This window comes from Scophthalmus maximus, chromosome 2 (assembly GCF_022379125.1).
Source record: "Scophthalmus maximus strain ysfricsl-2021 chromosome 2, ASM2237912v1, whole genome shotgun sequence".
NCBI lineage: Eukaryota > Metazoa > Chordata > Actinopteri > Pleuronectiformes > Scophthalmidae > Scophthalmus > Scophthalmus maximus.
Genome location: NC_061516.1, coordinates 3,977,973 through 3,997,951, shown reverse-complemented (window position 1 = coordinate 3,997,951; position 19,979 = coordinate 3,977,973). Strand labels below are relative to the sequence as shown.

Sequence of the window (19,979 nt, the reverse complement as noted above, 5' to 3'; positions counted from 1 at the left end):
AATTCTGTCCAGCTGATAGATGTGTTTTTCCCAAAGCTCCGATATATCCAATTTGGCTCAACACTGTATGGAATTGTCTGAAAAGCAAACAAACATGGACGGCTTGTGTCAAAGCTATTTTTTGTCATACACATTTACTCTTTACTTTTCTTTGCTTCCACACAATCAGCTCTGACTGTCCTTATGGATAGCATAACTATCAATTTCAGTTTCTGGACTTATTTGAATTAATGTGCCCCCGGATACTCAGACAAAAGGAACAAGCGGCCAAACTTTTGTTATTTTAATACAGGACCCTTCTTATGATATCGTTTTAGAGCCCACTGGGAATGCAGACATGTATTTAACTTGTGTGCAAAGGAATTACCGAGTTAACATTTTGAAGCGTATGGAAAGACGAACAGAAATAGCACAACTTTTCGTTCTCTCGCCCTCCGCGGCGTCATGAAACGCCCGCTCACCTGCACGCCTTTGCTTTGATGTGCGGAATTTTTTTGGGGGGGGCTGGTGGCTGTGACATTGAAGCTGCCTAATGTCTAAGTGCTGTAATTAGCATTTATTTGGGGCCAAACAGCATCGCACTTGGTCTTGGCACCGCTGCCGGGGATGGCCGTGACTTGAGAAAGGGACACGACGAGTGAGAGCAATTAAAAAAAAACAGGCTCAAAAGCAGAGATCAAAGCATGTGGCACTTTAAAGTGTCGACTCAAAAATGAAGGCCGCATTCTTTTGAGAAGAGTGCAACGGGCCGTACAGACATGCCACTGGGATTGTTGAGCTTGCTCTGAAAGTCCAACAAGTACACAGTAAGTTGTTCCAGACATCCTACTGCAGAGGCCCCGCTCTAGGAGTCTATTTATTGAGCCTGGCCTGTCACTATATTTCTCCCCAATGGAAATCTAATAACCTGTATGTGTGCTGTATATTGTTCGGGTTCCTCATGAGAAGCATTCCTTACTGGTACATAAGCTTTAATGGCTATTATTTATATTTGGGCTGGGCAGGTTTATTCTGTGCGCCTACAGAAATCATTAGACTTCCCCCAGGGAATGGGCCACAGTAAAGCGCGTTTCACCCAGGCAGATGACTCAGCGATAATAAGTTTCCCATTTATCGTTCTTTCCTTTGGTGGTATTGGTTACCTTCCACAGGGATCATTAAAAAAAAAAAAAACAACTAGGGGAGACATACAGTACTGGGGTCTCTTTACTGTGTAATGAGACAGGAGCAACTTATGATTATTGAATCCACACAGACTGAACCCGAAGGACTGAAGCACTAAAAGGCTGTTAAATATTTAACACTATTGAGGTTCAAATCCGTCGTGTCTGAGGATGTTTAAACACTTTGGGCTCCACTGTTCACAGACTGAAAAGAGTTCTGAGGTGTGAAACCCTTCTAGCTTATCAGGAAATGAAAAGCCTTTGTAATTGTCATCAGGGAAAGATATCAGAGACTCTGAGCTGAGCTGGAGATATCCAGATGGCTGTCTGGCATTTACATCCTGGTAGGAGCGACTGCAATAACACCTGTCCAACAGAAAAACACACGAATAGTACCCGGTGCATGACGGGCACACAAAAAGCTTGTGTTAAGGTAAAATACACACATGCCCTTCTCTCCCCACGCCTTTTTACCATCATTAATTTTTACAATCAACACACACAAACGCAAAAAACATTGTTTGCTACCTTCTACAGATTTCCGACTGTGGCTCAGGAGGTGTCGAGTGTCCTCGGGCAAGACACTTTATCCTTAATTGCCTATGATGGACGTGCGTGGACGTGACAAGATGTGTTCCACCGGGGGCTCCGAAAGAGCTGATGGCGAGGAGCGCAATCTCCGCTTCAACAGCCAAGGTGACAAGTGTGACGAAACCTCGAACGGCCGCCAGATGTACAAAGAGGGTCAAGCAGGGGTCTGAGCACATCTCCATGTGCTCTTCCGTGTGAAAGATCAGGGTGTGGAAGGCACGGCAAAACAGAGCATAGCAAGGACAACGTATCGAAATGATTTACTGTTGCTCAAAATCAAAAGGAAGACTTAATCATATGAAATGATATGACTATTAGCGAAAAAGAAGTGAGGTTTTAGGGTGTAATGTAGTGCGGTGTAGTGTATTATAGTGTGGTCATGCTGCAAAAATAGCCCCAACTGATAGTGGTAAACAGAAAAAACATTGATTTAGATGGGTTTATACTTGGTGCAGACCTCAGATCTCATACTGCAGGAGTTCATTCCCGATTTTGTGGTGCATTAAAAAACTAACTGCAGCCTCTGCTTGAATATGTCGTTTTAAAAATGTGAAGGCAAAGCAGTCCCAGATAACCTGAGAGGCTCGGAGGGTTCATGACACTGAAGCAGGTCAGAGTATTCAGCATATCAGAAGTACTTGGTGTTATGAAAAATATATATATATACACGAAACAAACAACCAAGAAGTTATGAATGGCATTTGAGAAAACTTAAAATGTAATGTCTGTTTGCATATTTCACATTCTAATTTAAATGAAATATAGAGCGGGTTTGAATTCCCAGTTACCCTCAGTGAGAACTCTCATTAGTTACTACTCCAATAAGATCTGAAAGGGCGGGCGGTGTCAGATGGCTATCTGGGCACGGAAAAGCAGTTACAGTGGACCAGCCTACCATAAATTCATGAAACTGTTTGTTTTTACACCCTCTCTATATTTATAAAGGGTAAGCATGACTAAATTCGATGTTTTCATTACTGTAAACAAATCCTATGCAATCCCATGGCCGCAAGTCCATTATTTTCCCCTTTTATGACATACAGTAGATCTCACAACGATGTACAGGAGATTCGTTTTCAAAGACTAATTTCAGAGTTTTGCCAAACATTACTCAGACGGGCGACAAGTGCAAGGATTATGCCAGTGGATTTTGTGCCACTGAAATTATGGCATGAAAGATGGTGCATGTGGGATTGACTCAAAATAAAACATCCCGGTAATGGAGGAACATCAATACAGCACTGCGCCTCATTGATGGGTTTTGAAAAGGTTTTCGGACAACAACAGCAGCTTATTGCACGGAGGGATAAGCTATTAGACTTTGGAAAAACCAAAAAAAATTTGCTACCAGGATCAATTCATTGTTGATTTGGGGCTTTCTGTATGGGTTTTTTTTCACATACGACAAAAATATAGAATATAATCATATTTAGCCTTGAAGATGATAGTGGAGGGTGCACATTTTGTTATGGGAATTATTTAACTGCTAAATAAAACTGATTTAAATTTGACCGTCTTTTTAAGAAAAACATTTTAATCATCACTCAAGAGAGCAAGGAAGCAAGCAGAGAATGAGAAACAATTGATACTTGGGGAACTCCATACTTTTGTTCAAGCAGATATGTCACTAAGTAATCGCTGTCTTGTAGATGAGATTTTAATCTTTTCATGCTGTCAGTTCTTTAGCAGTAATGCGTTTGAATCAATATGAATATTAATATCCCGTAAAAATATACAGACAAAAACAATGCAAATAATAGACAGCAGTTATTTAACTTCATAAAAACAAGTTGTCATATTTTGGTGGTTTGTAGATGGTTAAGATTAAAACTTGATTGGATGATTTAAATGAGTGAAAGGTATGAAATACATGTTGACACTGGTTAAGATTAAAAGGAGTAGCTTACCCACCTCCATTCCCCCCCCCCCCCCCCCCCCCCCCCTTTATGAGCTTATAGAACTCAATAGATGATAATTGGTATAAATGGTAATTAAAGAATAGATACTTCAGATCTCCATGTCAGGGAATAGAGTGGGTGTTTGTATACAGCACCGTGGCGACATAATAAGGTGATCTAGAGCTTTTTCTGTCTAAAAGGAAAAGCAATTCAAAACACACAGGTGAGCATATGAAGTACATACTGAAGGTGCTGTCAAGGAACGCCTGACAGCTCTGATTGCGGAGTCTGTTTTCATTTGAGAGTAAGGCTTTTTTTTTTAAGCACATAGAAGAAACCAGCCCTCCAACAATACATAAATAATCCCTATGTGCTCAGAATACAGTGGGCCACCGTGTACTGTAGTGCTGCGTGTTCCCGCACAACATATCCTTTTTCATCCCATGCTTTTCGATTGCACTTCAGTGGTGCAGCCAGAGCGGAAATCAGCAGCACTCATACACCTCGTCTACCACCCGTCACCACTGGGACCTGAACGCGCAGCCCGTTCATACATCTATTGACACTGCTTCTCATTCAGGCCAAGGACATGAAAGAAGCGACATTTGTACCCAAACAGACCACTGCGTTTGTGTTTCAGCCAGTTAACACCCTCAATCGCAAAGCCCTGTGTGCTAGCCTAGAGAAAAACAGGGCACCATTTCAAGTTCGATGAAAGTCATTTTATCAATAAAGCTGTGTCGGGAATATATAACACACGAGTACACAACAAGAAACCACATTGCATCAGTTCACACAGGTACACTTTATATTTACAATACAACCCTCCACGACGCACCGTAGAACAGTTAAACTCTTGTATAATGTAATAAATAAATAAAAGCACAAACATGTACACGTTACCAAAACCGCATTAAACTACTGCTTATTGTCCCATTTGAAGACTACAACAGTAATTCAACCAATTCATCTTTTAGAGTAGCCGGTAAAAGCATTGGCACAGGGGCCTCTTTACACTAAAATGCCCATGAAAGATAATAAGTAATTATAAGCGGCACATTCTGCATCAGTACCTGCCGGGTGTGGAGTTTGCATGTTCTCTTCTTTCCTGCCTGGGTTTCCTTCAGGTTCTCCTCCCACAGTCCAAAGACAAGGAAGGTTATGTTAACCGGGCGGGAGGTGGTGGTTTGTCTCTGTGAAACGCTGCAGATCTGTCCAGGGAGTAACCCGCCACTCTCCCCCAATGTCAGATTAAATTGGCTCCAGCCCCCCTGCAGCCCTCAAAGAATCAGCAGTAAAGCCCGTAGCTGATGGAGGAATACACGAAGATTCAGGTGTTGTATTTAAGTGTTTCAGTTAAAGAGCAACTTCATATTGTACTGGGTGCTTGCAAAGATATTTTCGGGATAACATCTTGCACCCTTAGCACCTTGTAAAGATGTGATGACAGAAATAGCAGAGCCACGCTGGCATTGCACACAAAGTGCCGCCCTAACTCTAGCGGGGGTGCCGTCGCTTTTGCAGGTAAAGACCAAAGTAGTAGACAAAGGGAGAGTTTGACCTGAACAAGGAGCTGAAGAAGAACAAAAGCACGTCTGACTAAATTTAACGACAAGCCTTCTGGTATCCGACACATTTTATTCCGAAAAATAAATGTCAAACTAGTGATGGAGCTAAAGCAAAAGTAAAGTAAAATGGAATCACTAAAGTGATAAGGATTTAAGGATTCAAGACCACAGTGGTGGAGTCATTATTAACCCCTAGGGTCATAAATGAAACCTACATTTATTAAGTTGTTAAATCAGTTTGGCCCCACATGCTTACTCGCTTTTACAGTTTGCAGATGTGTGCAAAAGAGACTTTTCTCAGGCTTTCGTGGTGAGAATCCTACACTCTGATAAAACTGACAGATATCAGTGCAGCTGCAACGTCTTCCACATCTGTGCTTGTTTTCTCCTAACAAGGATAAAAAGAAATAAATGATGGCTACAAGGCAGTGAGTCGGAAATATGTGAGACTCACGCTGTCCGGACTCATCTTTCAATTTTCATGACTGGTGCTTCACTTTATGCTTGGCTTGTACATAAACATGCCCGTCTGATAAATGAAACAGGGGCAGTTTATTCCATGGCAAGACGATCCCCCACCAGAGAGATGCAGCCTGATGTTTTGCTGATATTGGCTTCACACTTTCTCTGCCCTCCGTGTTAAATTTAATAAATATGGAACTCCAGAGATGAGATATGTGGGACCTGAGGAAGAAAGGCAATGAGGGAGGAACAGCATCCGAGGAGGGGGGTAAAGAGGGGAAGATATGGCTGCAGGGGCCAAGGCAGACGATATAGACCACACACACACACACAAACCAGAAAAAAGAAAAAAGAAAATAAAGAGACACTGAACACCCACTGGTGCCTCGAGCTAAGGTGCATGACACACGTGAGATTGAGTCTGAAACAACCTCAGTCTCTTTATCTCCGTTTCTCTCTGTGTGTTTCAGTAGCTCTCCACTTCCCAGAATAAGGCCACACAACAATCTTTCAAAGATACAAGAAATATGAAAAACATTTTTACAGGGAAATGCTTTCTGACGGCGCCCTGATCCAGTCCGGGTGTTGCTGCCTCCGTGAATGTCTTTATGTTCCTCCAAGTGCTGGGCTGGCTTTTAAGAGTCTGAAATATTTATCAATATTCAGAGGTACACGATGGTTTCCTCCCTGCCTTCCTCACCACCACTGTCAGTCTCCAAGGAAACCAGTTCACTGAGGTCCAGCTGAGGGTCACTGGGATGCGGGAGCTCCGGATACAGATCAGCTCCACTTGCTGTTGGCAACCAGGTCTCCCCGATGTAGCTGTTATGATCTGAGAGGGCACACAGAAACACGTTATTACGATTATAACACTCTGCATAGAAGACATACAGCACCTGACACTGATAATCCATCGGCCAGATTCAAACTAGACAGACTTCATCATTTCGTAACCACTGAAAAAGAATCACCGGGACGGGACATGTAGCCACTGTTTAATGAGCTCAGTCTAATTGTTCTGCCCACTCATCTAATCGCTAGCAGCATATAGATCAGCCACAGCTGCAGCCCCCTGCACTGGAGCGTGAGAGTGAAATTCAAAACAGAAAGCTCTTGGAGGTATCAATCATTCCCCCTGTACTTAGAGGTGTCACGTTTATCATTATCTTTGTCAGCCTGATCAATCGCCATGGTCGGGATTCGATGACACCTGCCTCCGCACGCTCCATGGCCGACATGAAGGGAAGAGGAAACCAGAGGCGGGGAAACAAGGAAAGGACGATCAACCAAAATGTGTGTGAAGTGTAATTGAGCTAAATATTCTAGCTACAGCCTCCGGCACGCTGTTCTCATTATGAGAGCAATAACATTGTTATTTAATTACCCGCAATCTGAAAGACGACAATGTGTTTCCGTGGTCAGTATGTTGATACTGTGTCCTTGAGTGTGCTTGCAATTTGTGCGTGTGTGGCGGGTACCGTCTTGCAATGGGGCAGGTGTGCTGTCATGGTAACAGATGGCGTGAACTATAAATTGCCTCATTGTGTCCCTGTAGGAAAGTGCCGCTGTTTGATTAATTATATAAGAGTCTGTTAGAGCAGCTCTGTTAGCCAGCATAGAGGCCGGGCCTCTGGTAGATCACTGAGACAATAAGATCTTAGCAATATCAATATGACATCAAGTATTAAACTAGATTAGCATGCAGGAGAGCATCTACTGTACCTCCGCCAAGGCCCAACATACTCGTAGATATCAGTCCCCTAAAAAGGCCTGATTTTTTCCAACAAGATGCATGAAGTATGGGTTACATGCACTGCTACTACCGTTTCAAAATAATGCTGCTCGTCTGTTTTCCGGTCTGTTTACCGTTACTGTTTACTCACTGCACTCCGTTCAGACTTTTGTCACCAGTGTGCGCAGTAAAAATGTCCAAAATGGGACATTATCAAAAACGGACGAAGAAATACTCAGAGCACTGCTGTGTCCCACTTTGTTCGGCGTCATCGAAATTGAATGGCTGTGGGTGTCTGACCCATCCCGACCTGAGAGGACGATGGCTGGTAAACATACGCCAGGATCCTTTCTCCGTCACCTCTCACACGAAGGTCTGCAGCAGACACTTCGTTACGGATCAGCTTATAGAGCCAAACGGATCAGCTTATAGAGCCAAACGGACCGGAAACGGTTAAGCGGTACTAAGTAGAAGCCGGAAATGGTTTTCAAGTAGCCTATTCCCTGGGAAATTGGTGAAAATCAAAAAAAAAAAAGCCCAATCTTGCAAATGTTAAAGATCACTTCTTCACTCACTCCACACACTCCCATCATTTTAAACTTGCAGTCTTCAAACCCAGCTGACAATGACTCAAGTGACACAATCAACACTATTCTGTTAGTGATCTCAGTATTTAGAGAAAAATAATAATAATAATAATTTAGCCGTTACTGTGCAGCTAAATGCTTTCTAGTCACAAAGCAAACTTGTGCATCATGCAGCACATTGTACAGTAATTATTCAATAACTTGTCTGCTGTACATATAGCATCATCCCCCTCTTCTTTCCTCAGCCAACTCATCATGCACTCATCCTTTGCATGAGAAGGTGAGCAACAGAAATCTGACACGACTCATCAGATGAAACGCCATTTCAGAACATTCCATCCAACTGGTTCCCCAAGATAACATTGAGCAGGGACAAATTATGGAAATGAAAAAAGGGTGTGTATGTATGTGCGTGTGCCTGAGAAAGGAAAGTTTTTGCATTCTCAGGCAACGCCGCAAAGTGAGATCATACTTTGATCCGTATGACCAGTGGCACAATGGAGAATTAGCATTTGAAAGCGGTTCCTTTTCTTTAAACAGGACAAAAAAGAGATTCCGGATTCCTCCAGATACCAGTTGCATGTGCTGTCCACCGTGATCCCCTGTGTGCTTACAAAAGGAGCTTTTAAAGTCATTGCCAAGGAAATATTAAAATCTGAATCTAACTGGAAATTGGGTGAACGCTGCGAATTTATATTCAGTTCCTAAGATTCCTTCACTTGCAGGTCCTCGTGGGATCCACTGAGGAGTGGACTGTGGGTAAATGTCAGCTGGGACGCACCTTGCGTTGCAGGCTGCTGCCAAATATGTGCCCCGGGCTTGTTAACAAGTGACTCACTCACTGGGGCTTGTGTGTGCTCAATAATGAGGAAAGGTTAATAAGCTGATCAATGAGGAAGAGACTGTGCTGGCTGTTATAGCTGCTAAACAAAACCAGAAAAGCCACATCAGCCGCAGTCAACACTGACCCCATTCTCACAAGGGCTGAGGGACAAGTCGAATGTAACCGGTAATCTTCCCCGCCTGCCGTGAACATCACAGAAAGAGCGTGTGCATGAATGGATCAGGAATGTGAACGGGCATACGTGAGAGCTCGGCTGACGGCTCACGTGGTAAAATGCAGATGAATACTTGTCTACATCGCTCATTCGCCTCCTTTCACCTCCCCGTTTCGCCTGATGCGATGACAAGTCATGCTGTAATGAGTTTTGTAAAGATTTTTTAAGATCAATGCCCCAATCAGTCAGCCGTCGCCTGTGAACCGTGATTCACATGCTGTTGTCTGCCAGTCGATGGATAGAGAAGCCATTGATTTTCCTTGCCTTTGGCAGGCAAGGGCCCCCGGCTATCTGCTGGTGCAGGTGGTATCAGCTGGTGGGGAGGACGGGGTGGTTCCTTTGTCAGGAGGCACTGATTAACTGAGAGGAAGGACAGACAAGGCCTCACCAGGGACACAGCCTTGAGAGCAGCGTGTGTGTGTGTGTGTGTGTGTGTGTGTGTGTGTATACTATGCTCTCACACACATTGATGAAACCAGTGAGGGCCCAGGGTTTGTTTACATTCTCACAGGTAGCAGATTTCTCAATTATGTTGAGCAGCAGAGCCGGTATGAAAAGAGCCGCACCACTGTCCAACGCAATAGGCACTTTTGCTGTGTAATGCTGCACCAAGATACAGGATATTACATATAATCACCAAAGAAAAATTAGCAACTGAGCCACTTGATGCATTCATTGGTGGATATATCCGTGCCGGTTTAAATTCCTATCACAAATGGTATCTGAAAGCAAAGATAATAGTAAAAATGCTTTAACTCATGGAAATGAATTTAGTTAGGTGCTCGATAAATCCAATTATTTCCTCTGAGGCTTTGGTTTCTCAATTTTTTAAGGAGTAACAACAAACATTGTTTATAGGTCGTTCCAGCCTTTTAAGTAATCATTTACTGCTTGTCCTTATTCCCATTTCAGTATGTCCCAATCTGGGTATGAGGACTCTTAAACTAGCATTCAACTAGTCAGGTTAAGTCCAAATGGTTCATGAGATGCTTTATAGAATAGGTAAGCAAAAAAAAAAAGTTCTGCTACTTTTGACTCTCTGGATCGGTTCAATAATGTAGAGCTCAAAAATGTATTCAAATGAAGCAATAGGAGAAATCTAGAATCTGATACCTGTGATGCATGGTTACTACCAAGTCACAAGCTGAATAGGTTGGCACACAGTCAGCCAGCAAACTGAACATATTTGGTTACGGACTGCTGGATGGACAAAACACCCTATTTGAAAATCTCACCTTGGATTTCAGGAAATTGTAATATCCCCATTTTTCAAAAACATTGTTTTCGAAAAATGTGTTAGTAATTCTTACCAGTGGGCGTGTGCTGCAGTTCCAGCCTTCCTGCAGGGCTGTAGAGGTACCCTGTCCCCATCACCCATCCCTGGGAGTCTGAGTGTGGATTATGGGGGGTTTTAGCTACGGGGGGCTGTCTGCTGTTGGATCTGGCCAGCAGGGTGTTGAGACAGTTATGCGTGCTGGGGTCATTTTTTTTGTGGTGGACGTGGCGGTTGTTGACGAGGGTGCTGCTGAACGCAGCCTCATTCACAAACATGGAGCCGTTACCACCGAGGTCTCTCGATGGACTTGGCGACGAGTCCTGAGGGAGCGGACAAATGTCATGGTCACATTCAGCAACAGAGTTGAAAGATGAAAATCATGCAATGTATGAAAGGGAATTCATATTCTTCCCAAGATTAGTGCTTCTAGAGAAAGACTGGACAATGACGGACCCATTTTCCCACTTACCCAGAGTTGTATTCAGTAATACTGAACATTTTGGTATTATTTGCGCAGGTTTTGAGATATCAAAGTCTTACATTCCTTCCTCCAACCACAATACAATGGAGGGGAAAGGGATTTTAATTGTCGTTCTCACAGCACTGAAAAAATGACTTATTCTGTGTAATCTATGTCATGTGATTATTCTAATAGGGACCATCTCTAACTGTAGAAAGCAGTTTCCATAAAAATTAGATACAGTGTGTCCTGCGATTATCCTGACAAACTGCTGGGTTTTTTTTAGTTTTTTTTTTTTTTAAAGTAATTACTTTGAGCAACACAAATAAAACTTCCATTGGATGGGTGTAAATGAGGGAAAATATTTTGTCATTTTTGTGAACTGACCCTTTAATGTCTGGCGAAAGGCGTGACAGACTGTCCTCGACTAACACTATACCTCTCCCCTCACACCACTGCTGAGCCGAGGCAGCACACCTAATTAGCAAGGACCTTAGCGGTGTGTGTGTGTGTGTATGTGTGTGTGTATGTGTGTGTGTATGTGTGTATGTGTGTGTGTGTGTGTGTGTGTGTATGTGTGTGTGTGTGTATGTGTGTGTGCGTGTGTGTATGTGTGTGTGCGTGTGTGTGTGTGTGTTTGTGTATGTGTGTGTGTGTGTATGTGTGTGTGTATGAGTGTGTGCGTGTGTATGCGTGTGTGTGTATGTGTGTGTGTGTGTGTGTATGTGTGTGTGTGTGTGTGTGTGTGCGTGCGTGCCTGCGTGCGTGTGCACTGCCTGTGCACGCTTTGGCTGCTGTTAATGCAGCCGCCACACCGACTAAAACAGATGAATGGACGTGAATATGTCTGCCAGGAAACCAGGAGAACCTCATCGTCGTGTCTGGCCTGTAGGAGCCCAGGGTGGTGCATAGATTAATGAGGGTGAGAGGGAACACTGTAACACGAGTCTGCTCACTTGTCTCTGTGTGCGTCTTTCGAACACGCACACCTGCTGAACTGAGCGCCACAAAGACGCACAATACAGAGGCTAAATGTGCTGTATTTGTTCACCACAGCTCTGCTTTTTCCATTTGAAGCACATTGGGATTTAAAGGGCACAGCGAACAGTGCACGCTTTATCTTCCATGCCTTCCAGCTGTGGGGGGCATTTCACTGGAGTGCTTTTCAAAACAAAGTGTTAATAGTTTAGGTCCTTTTGGACCTGGTTGATTGGTTTCTTGGGCTGCGCGCCTCAGGTTTTAATTATTTTGTCTGGGCTTTTATTTGCAGTGGTTTAATTATCATCAATCATTAGGATGTTTATTGGTGAGTGGAGCTGCTGGAGCTCTAAGACAAATGATGCTGAAATTGCTCTCATTATCGTGGGTCGTATATCAAGAGAGAATTGAGCTGCTCTGTGCAAACGAGTGTAACTCAGGGTGATAGCTGTCGGAGAAAAGCTTCTCATTAATGACTTTCGCTGAGAAATACTCCATAAACACTGCATATCTACATCACACTCTTGGCAGGGTCAAGATCTTTGGTCAGAAGAATTACTGAGCTCTTGTCAAAGGACACTGATTAAACATTATAAATTTGTTGAAAATCCATACAGAGAACAAACAGTTGCTGATGTGTCAGTTGTGCTCATCCCCCTACCTGCTGACCATCTAGAGGTATGACCATGTGAGGAATCACAGTGGGCAGGCTCCTCTGCCGGCTGTGCTTCCAGGTCTGGAGTAGCTTCTGCTGGTTCTCCAGGTGCTCACGCTCCCTCTCAACACTCCTCTGGCCCTCCCTGAGCCGCTCCAAGCTCTGCTGGTAATCCCCCAGCTGCGAGTCCAGCTCTTCCCTCTCATGCCGCAGCCTCTCCACCTCCAGGTGGCACTGCCTCTCCCGCTCCTCCAGCCTGCTCTCCTGCTCCCCCTGCTGACTCTCCCTGGCCTGGCACTCCCTCTCCCAGCGCTCCTTCTCCTGGCGCAGTCTGTCCTGGAGCCGCTGTGCCGCCACCACCTCCTCCTTCCGCTTCTCCAGGTTGCGCTGCTTCTCCTGCTCTTGTAAGGTGTTGCCCCGGGTGCTTGGAAGGTGCGGTCGCTGAGCGCGCGGAGACGGGCGCCCGGTCTCTCGGAGGAGGAGCCTCTGGACCTCGTAGCAGCTGTCTTGGATGGTCACCGCAGCCTGGCACAGAGATGGAAGGGCACAGCGACTGGGTTCATTGAAATGCAAAGGCTTAATCACCACTTTAACCACACGTGCATCTCCACGACAGGCAGTCAGAGAAGGTCATTTGAATGGCAAAATGCGATGTAAATTACAACCAGGCCCTGCAGGGTTTGCCCTGCCTTTTTTTCATGATATGAGAACAGCATCTCTTTACATGGTGAAATGATCCCCCATACTGGTAGAAGTGTGGTTTTCAGGTTCAGATGTAACGAAGGACACAGAACTTTGGATATGAAAATGGCACTGTGATCAGTCCAGTGTGCACACACGTCCTCATGCAAATACACACACACGCACGCACGCAGACACATTTACACTTTATACCAAAGAGGAGTGTGTGTGTATAGTGAAACAAAACACCAGCAGCAGAAAAGAGATCAGTCGGATCCTCTCAAACGGCTGAGAGGAATGTTGGATCTGTTTACTGATGCTGGAGTGTGCAGCTATTCTGAAGCCTTCATTTCAACCAAGTATGACTCCAACATACCCCCCCTTATCTAGTGAAAAGATAATGGGGGGGTTGGTTGTTTGTTTGTTTGTTATTTTGCTGACTGGATGAAAATATAGTGGAGGGCTGTTGGTTGTATAACTGTACACTAAGTAATGCACTCACCTGCAGACTGTAAAGTAACTGGGTCAGGCTTTGGACACTTTGAGCCACCTGTTAATGTACAGTCACACACAACATGCAGATTAATATGTCTTGCGTTTTTCATGTCTGATTTTTAAGATTTCGCATACATCTCACGCGCTGCTGCCATGCGACTTCTTCATTTTTAAGCTGATAAAACGAGTTACACAGGGAACTCAAAATATTTACCTCTCCAGGCAAGCTAATGGAGAGTCAATAGTTGCACCCATGAAACACTTGCGCCCCCTTGAGGCCACTTGGTTTCCTACCATACTGTTGTTAGGGTTGAATTATCACACAGCAGTTGATAAGAAAATGATTTCTCTATTATCCGAGTCATTTACCTCACAAAGGGCTGCAAACGGTGGCACGGTAATTGGAATAAGTCTGTACATCCATTTTTAATGGCACAATACCTTTGGGAACTAAGTGGACTTCTTCCTTTATTATGAGCTTATCAATGATTCATCACATTAAGACTGCAATGTAATTCTAATAGACTGTACTGAATTATTAAAACAAATGCTGGCAATCTTGAGCCACACATCTGGGGAGAAATTGAACGCGGTGACGTTCACATGCAGGCTGTTAGAGGCCATAATGACCTATAATACCTCAGGAACAGCGCCGTATAGTATCTCCACCATCATCACTACAGTAATGGGAAAAACATCATATTCTTGCATCAATATTTAACTCAAACAACCTATTTAATTTTCTATTTCCATTATTATCACGATTATCACGATACCAGCAGGCGTTGCTTTAAGTTAAATATAGTTCCTGCACCAGGGATCACTGATGTACCTTGAAGTCAATGTCATCTGACTCTCGGGATTGAAGAACAATGGCCTCAGACCAACTCCCCTCACTGGCATCAGGGTTTTCAGGTGAGAGCTCAGAAGAATCAGTGGGGAGCTCAACAAGTGGAGCAGGGCTGACAGCGAACACAGAGTGTGTGTCAGAGTCCGGGCTGTGGCTGGATGGAGAACGGGCCTTGGTTGACAACGTGGCTTTGAGGTTTTCCGCTGGAAAACAGGAGCAAAACAGCCGTCCTGAATGATCTGATCACAAGTGGACACCTAAGTACAGGTGAAAACCCTCTCAGGACGCATTGAGGACGCATTGAAATTGGATGTCAGAAACCACATTGGGAGGTGGTTTAAGTCGCATGTGTCTACAATGTAATAGCAGTGAGAACGGGTATGTGACTTTTGGACACATTAGGGACCGCCTACTCAACTGACCCCCTCTGCGTGAGCGGAGGTAAACAGAATTGGACGGATCACGCATGTGGTTAACTTTTTTAATTACTGCAGCCGTTACTTTTTAAAGTAGCGGAATATTTCCCGAAACGCGATGCACAGAACTGCAGTGAAAATAGAACGGTCGGGAGATGTTGAAGGAAGTTGTGTGTTCACGTGAACGAGGCATATTAACACCGGTAGAAGCGGATCGTACGTCACGGCTACTGGAGAAGCCACCCGCATCATTTAAGTCTTGTGTATAGGAGCACTGTGGTGGTGATCCGCATGGTGGAAAAAGCAATCAATGTAAATGCTCCTGAATGGAGCGGTGTGTGTGTGCGAGTCAGCGAGAGAGAGAGAGAGAGAGAAAGAGCGTGGAGCGTGTGTGATGTGAGCATGGCTCGACCCGGCGAGGGACAGAGAGTTGACGGCAGAAGATAATGTGCGGTGCCTGTTGCACTGTCTCGATTTGATGAATAAGTCTAAAGGAGAAGTCTCGGTGTGTTCTTTGCTTCACTGTTGGGGAAAGTGAGAGTGTTTGTCCCGCAGCGAGACGCGAACATCTCCCCCTCCCGACTGATTCAGTGATTCATGCCTCATTTTGCACTTTAATTCGTTTTTGTGCCCATTTTATTATTCTGTTCAAAACAACATCGCATTTGGATTTTTGCAAACGGAAATGAAGTACGTGTTGATTTACATACAGAGTGGGTAAGTGAAAACAGACCACAGGTGGTCACTGAAAACGCATGTGCGGACACATTCACACCAACAGGAACATTTCCTGAACAATCTGTGGCATCTAGGTAGAGCATGCAGGAGACATGATGATAATTCCGCAGAGTTTTTTATTTACAGTCATCAACATGCCAACTCCCTCACTGTAAATCTGTCCTGCTGTAATCTCACACCGGCTCACTTTTTCCTGAAACGTTACTAGCAATAAAAGTTCTGGAAAATGTCCAGAGCACATTTGCGTTCTCACATACAGCCTGTCTCGATAATTTCAGGAAAATGTCTTGACTTAATGCATGTCTGAAAGCAGCTCAGGTGTGTGACTGGCCTCATCTCAGAATTTTGAAAATTTGAAATTTGAAATCTATTTAAACACTGAAAAGTTTACATAGGAGATCGTGAAAATATCTTGTAGAATTTGATTTCTCTTTTGTTACATTATACGTCATATATATATATATATACATATTTAGTGACAGGATGCCTTCCAACCAAAGACAATAGACTACGATTGTCAATGATATTAAAATGTATGGAGAAACTAACCTTTATCTTAAGACAATTACATGAGAAATATATAAAATAACCCCCCCCCCCCAAAAGAGTTAATTTCTTTATAATATTCTGTACTGTATTTGTGTGTTTGTCCATGTAATGCACAGTGTGCGCCAGGCATCTCACCCTCTTGCAGAGCTGCAGCCAGCAGCTCGGCGGCCTGGGGCGCCTCCTCTGAGTGCGGCTGGACAAGCAGCCGCGCTTCGACTGCCGAGGCGTCCGTCCTCCCCCTCAGAGCAGAGAGCTCGGTGTAAATCTGCAGCTTCTCCTCCAGGCTGGAGCAGATCTGCTGGTCCTGGCTCATCAGACTCTCTGATACACAAGTTCACATTGCTCAAGGACTGTGTGCTGTAAAATATTGAAGACTGTGAAGATAATAAATAAATAAAGAATGTCAAGCACCTTGTAACTTATGGATCTTTAGGACTCGGGCCTCGGCAGCTCGCTTCTCCTCTTCAGATTCACTTGTGCATCCTTCTTCTTCCTCTGGACAGCTGAGCAGAGGCGACAGTCAAAGAATGTTTGAAAGACTGTACTGGCAAATGGTGAAATCTTCAGTAAATCTTCAGTTTCTCTGCACAAACCTCTCTACAGCCTCTCTGATGAGCCTCATCCAGGTGTTTCGCTCCTCTTTGGATGACGTGTGGACCTCGTACATTTCTGGCCCAGCAGATGATGCGCTGATCAAAAACATCCCTCTCTCCTCATTTGCAACTTCTCGAACTATTAACTTCTGCAGTGCAATGACTGGAGGTTTCTGGTCCTGGTGCACATCAAAGAAGGAAAACATATTATTTTACATCAGGTGACAGAGGCTTGATGTGAAATGATTCACGTTATGTGAACAGGTAATGGGGTATAAGATTCTGTTCACTGCTACAGCTGGGTATTTGTCTCTTTTCGAGATCAACCCTGATGCAAATAATGTGTGCGTACCACAGCGGCAAATGTGTACTTCTGGTCCTTTTCCTGCAGGAAGATGAGTGCGTCAGTGAGAAGGAGCGCCAGGACATCTGTGGAAGAGAGAGTATTAGTCCGAAAACCTTGTCACTCGTTAATTCACTCATTCAACCTTTGTGAGTACAACAAATAAATCCACAATAATTAACTAGAAAGCAAACAGGCAAGAGCAGAAAACGGGGTTTTATATGATACAAAATTAGTATCTGCACGGTACTAGCCAGTCACGTGTCGACTGGAATGGCGTGTTACCATTCAGGGATTTATAAATACAAAAAAAACCAATGCCTGACACGTCTTCTTGTTAGAGACGCCGTCCTAACTTTTGGAGGCCGAGGTGTGTCTACAGAGTAGATAACATCATAATCCAGGACAGAGGAGAAGATGTCACATAAATTCATGTAAAAAAACGGGTTTTATATACATACATACACACACACACATAAATATTGTGTATGCTGTATGTCCGTGTCACCTTTGAGTCGACCAGTGGCAGTCTTCCACAGGAGCAGGCCCTGGTGTTTGAGCGTTTGCCCCGGCCACATGATGTCCTGCTTCCGGAAGGTGTGTCCGTTCTTCAGCTTGGCCGAGCTGCGGTTCTCCATGCGGTTCCACACTTCCTGTAGTCTCTGATGGCGGTCGTATTCGCTCACCCTCAAGTCCACGGCGGCTATCACATCCCGGATCTGAGACAGGGCTTTTGAAAGGTCGGCACATTCCTCTGTGTCTTCTGAGGGGACGAGTGCAGACAGATACATGAAAGACTGAAGGATTATGTCACCTTTTAGTTTACAACTGAAAATACTGTTTATTTGACCAGAATGAGGCCAGTTGCTCCAGCAGATGGCAGCAGATTACTTACCTTGAGTGTAATGTAGGATCCTCTCCAGCAGCACTGGGTACTTTGTTATCCTTTGGGTTACCAGCAAGATGCACTCTGGGATCTCCCTTCGTCGCACCAAAGAATTATAACCTTGTTGCTTGAAAAAATATCGCCAAGAATTATGCTACAACTCAGAATCGGTTGAAAATCAGACACATTTACAAGAAAAAAATGAAGTACCTTAATGAAGTTCTGAAATCTCTTGTTATGCTGCTGGAGCTCTTTGAAAAAGCTGACTGCTTCGTTGTGACGACTGCAGAATTCTCCATATACCTGCTTCATCTTCTCGCCATTTTCATCTGCAAACTGCAGAATAATAGACACACATGTCGTGATTCACATTTGCTCTGGCTTTCATTACTTCCACCAAATCGAACGGCAGTTTCAGAAGACCGACCTGTTGGAGCAGGACGTGACCTATCCGCTGGATGTGGTAGTTCCTGTGTCCCTGGGGCTGGGCCGAGCTGTGTCGCAGCTCCTTCATGGCAGCGAAGAAGCCGTGATGGAAGACGAGCAGCTGGTCCAGACAGGGGAAGACCCGCTTCACCGCTTCTGTGTCTAGCTGCACTTCCTCCCTCATACCTCGCCGGAAAACCTCCGCCATGATGTGCAACGTCTGCAGGTGGTGAAGCTCAGTCTGCATCAGCTCTGCATCGGAACACCACAACACACAGACAGTCAATGGGTGTCACTTGAAAACGGGCATAGTTCACTTTTCATCTCAATCTTAAAGCGATTATATATGCTGTTCCATCAATCTTGTATATGAAGTACGGACACTGGCCGAAAAGGAAGCATTCCAGTGGTCGTCTTTCACAACTTTGTTTACCATAGATAACATCCTGCCTCTTGACGGCTCGCTTGTCGTGCCTCTTGCAGAACTTGTGCTCTACTGTCAGACTCCACGACTCCGCCTCGTAATCCGCAGCATCCGCCGAGATGTCACCTTGGACACACGTGTCGACACAGTCTGTGGGTACGGAAAGGGGACAGCACAATTTAAAAAACAATCTAATCATTTTCATTAATCAGTGTTTCATTAATTCACTAGTCTAAATTCTCTGCTTCATCGCTGGGCCTAATTATCTGTAGAGTTTCACGATCCACAAAAAACCCCCCAATGTTTTCTGTTGTTTTTAAACATATTTCTAACAAATGCATGTATATATACATATATTTATATGTATTTCCAACTGCATTCTCATGTATCTATTAATTTGTTGATGTAATTTGCTCTTGAAAAGCTTCCTGTGCATTTAAATATCTGAAACTACTCTATTTGTATCTCTATTATTAATGTCTCTCTACAGTGCTGGAGGGAGACATGGACCCATTTTATTTCCCTCCGCATACACATGCTATTTTATAGTAGGAAATGTGTTTTCCCCCAAAAAATCTCATCAGCTTTTTAACTGACTGTATGTAAGTTCATATTTTACATTGAATATTCCAGTGTCTCGTGGCTTTAATTTTTGCAAATTCAATTCACAGACAGCACTGTTTTTGTCAAATTAAGACTTTCATTCTCATCAATTGCCTCAGTCCCAACATGATAACCATTCACCAAATAATGTTAATTATATTTTAACATTACACATTAACTTCAGAACAGGACAATCTTCTCATGAGAATATCATAACAATCAAAATGCATTCATGTTGTGTTTACAGTTTATATGATATTATTTGTATCATTGTGTTTTTTGTAAAGTTGTTTTACATTTCCAAAAATTAACTTGATATATGCTTTGGGAAAATGCATTTGGGGACCCCCTGAAGTAATCACAAACTGTGATACACACCCACAAAAGATGCATTTGTTCCTGGTACCGAGACTAACTTTTCTCGATAAAAAATGATGAGTATTGAGTATAAGTATGATACAATCTGGGTGAATCTTTTTAGGGATACATTTTCACTGCAGTTATTTCTTTGTCAGGGGACTGTGACCCATTTCAATTTCATCCCTTT

The 19,979-nt window shown here is 43.9% G+C and overlaps 1 protein-coding gene across 5 annotated transcripts in view; it reads right to left on the bottom strand.

The window, feature by feature from the left end:
* Positions 1–4,350: 4,350 nt before the first annotated feature.
* Positions 4,351–19,979, bottom strand: part of arhgef28a (Rho guanine nucleotide exchange factor (GEF) 28a) — a 42,426-nt gene continuing 26,797 nt past the window's right edge. For all 5 annotated transcript variants that reach the window (XM_035625895.2, XM_035625894.2, XM_035625898.2 and 2 more), the window contains 14 exons: positions 18,839–18,979; positions 18,407–18,657; positions 18,190–18,315; positions 17,989–18,106; positions 17,602–17,856; positions 17,103–17,179; positions 16,751–16,929; positions 16,569–16,660; positions 16,293–16,478; positions 14,437–14,657; positions 13,612–13,659; positions 12,435–12,953; positions 10,370–10,655; positions 4,351–6,514 (listed from right to left, as the gene is read on the bottom strand). In XM_035625895.2, the coding sequence (XP_035481788.2) occupies positions 6,345–6,514; positions 10,370–10,655; positions 12,435–12,953; positions 13,612–13,659; positions 14,437–14,657; positions 16,293–16,478; positions 16,569–16,660; positions 16,751–16,929; positions 17,103–17,179; positions 17,602–17,856; positions 17,989–18,106; positions 18,190–18,315; positions 18,407–18,657; positions 18,839–18,979 (2,669 nt within the window). In that variant the 3' untranslated portion in view covers positions 4,351–6,344. The remainder of the gene's footprint in view (positions 6,515–10,369; positions 10,656–12,434; positions 12,954–13,611; positions 13,660–14,436; positions 14,658–16,292; positions 16,479–16,568; positions 16,661–16,750; positions 16,930–17,102; positions 17,180–17,601; positions 17,857–17,988; positions 18,107–18,189; positions 18,316–18,406; positions 18,658–18,838; positions 18,980–19,979) is intronic.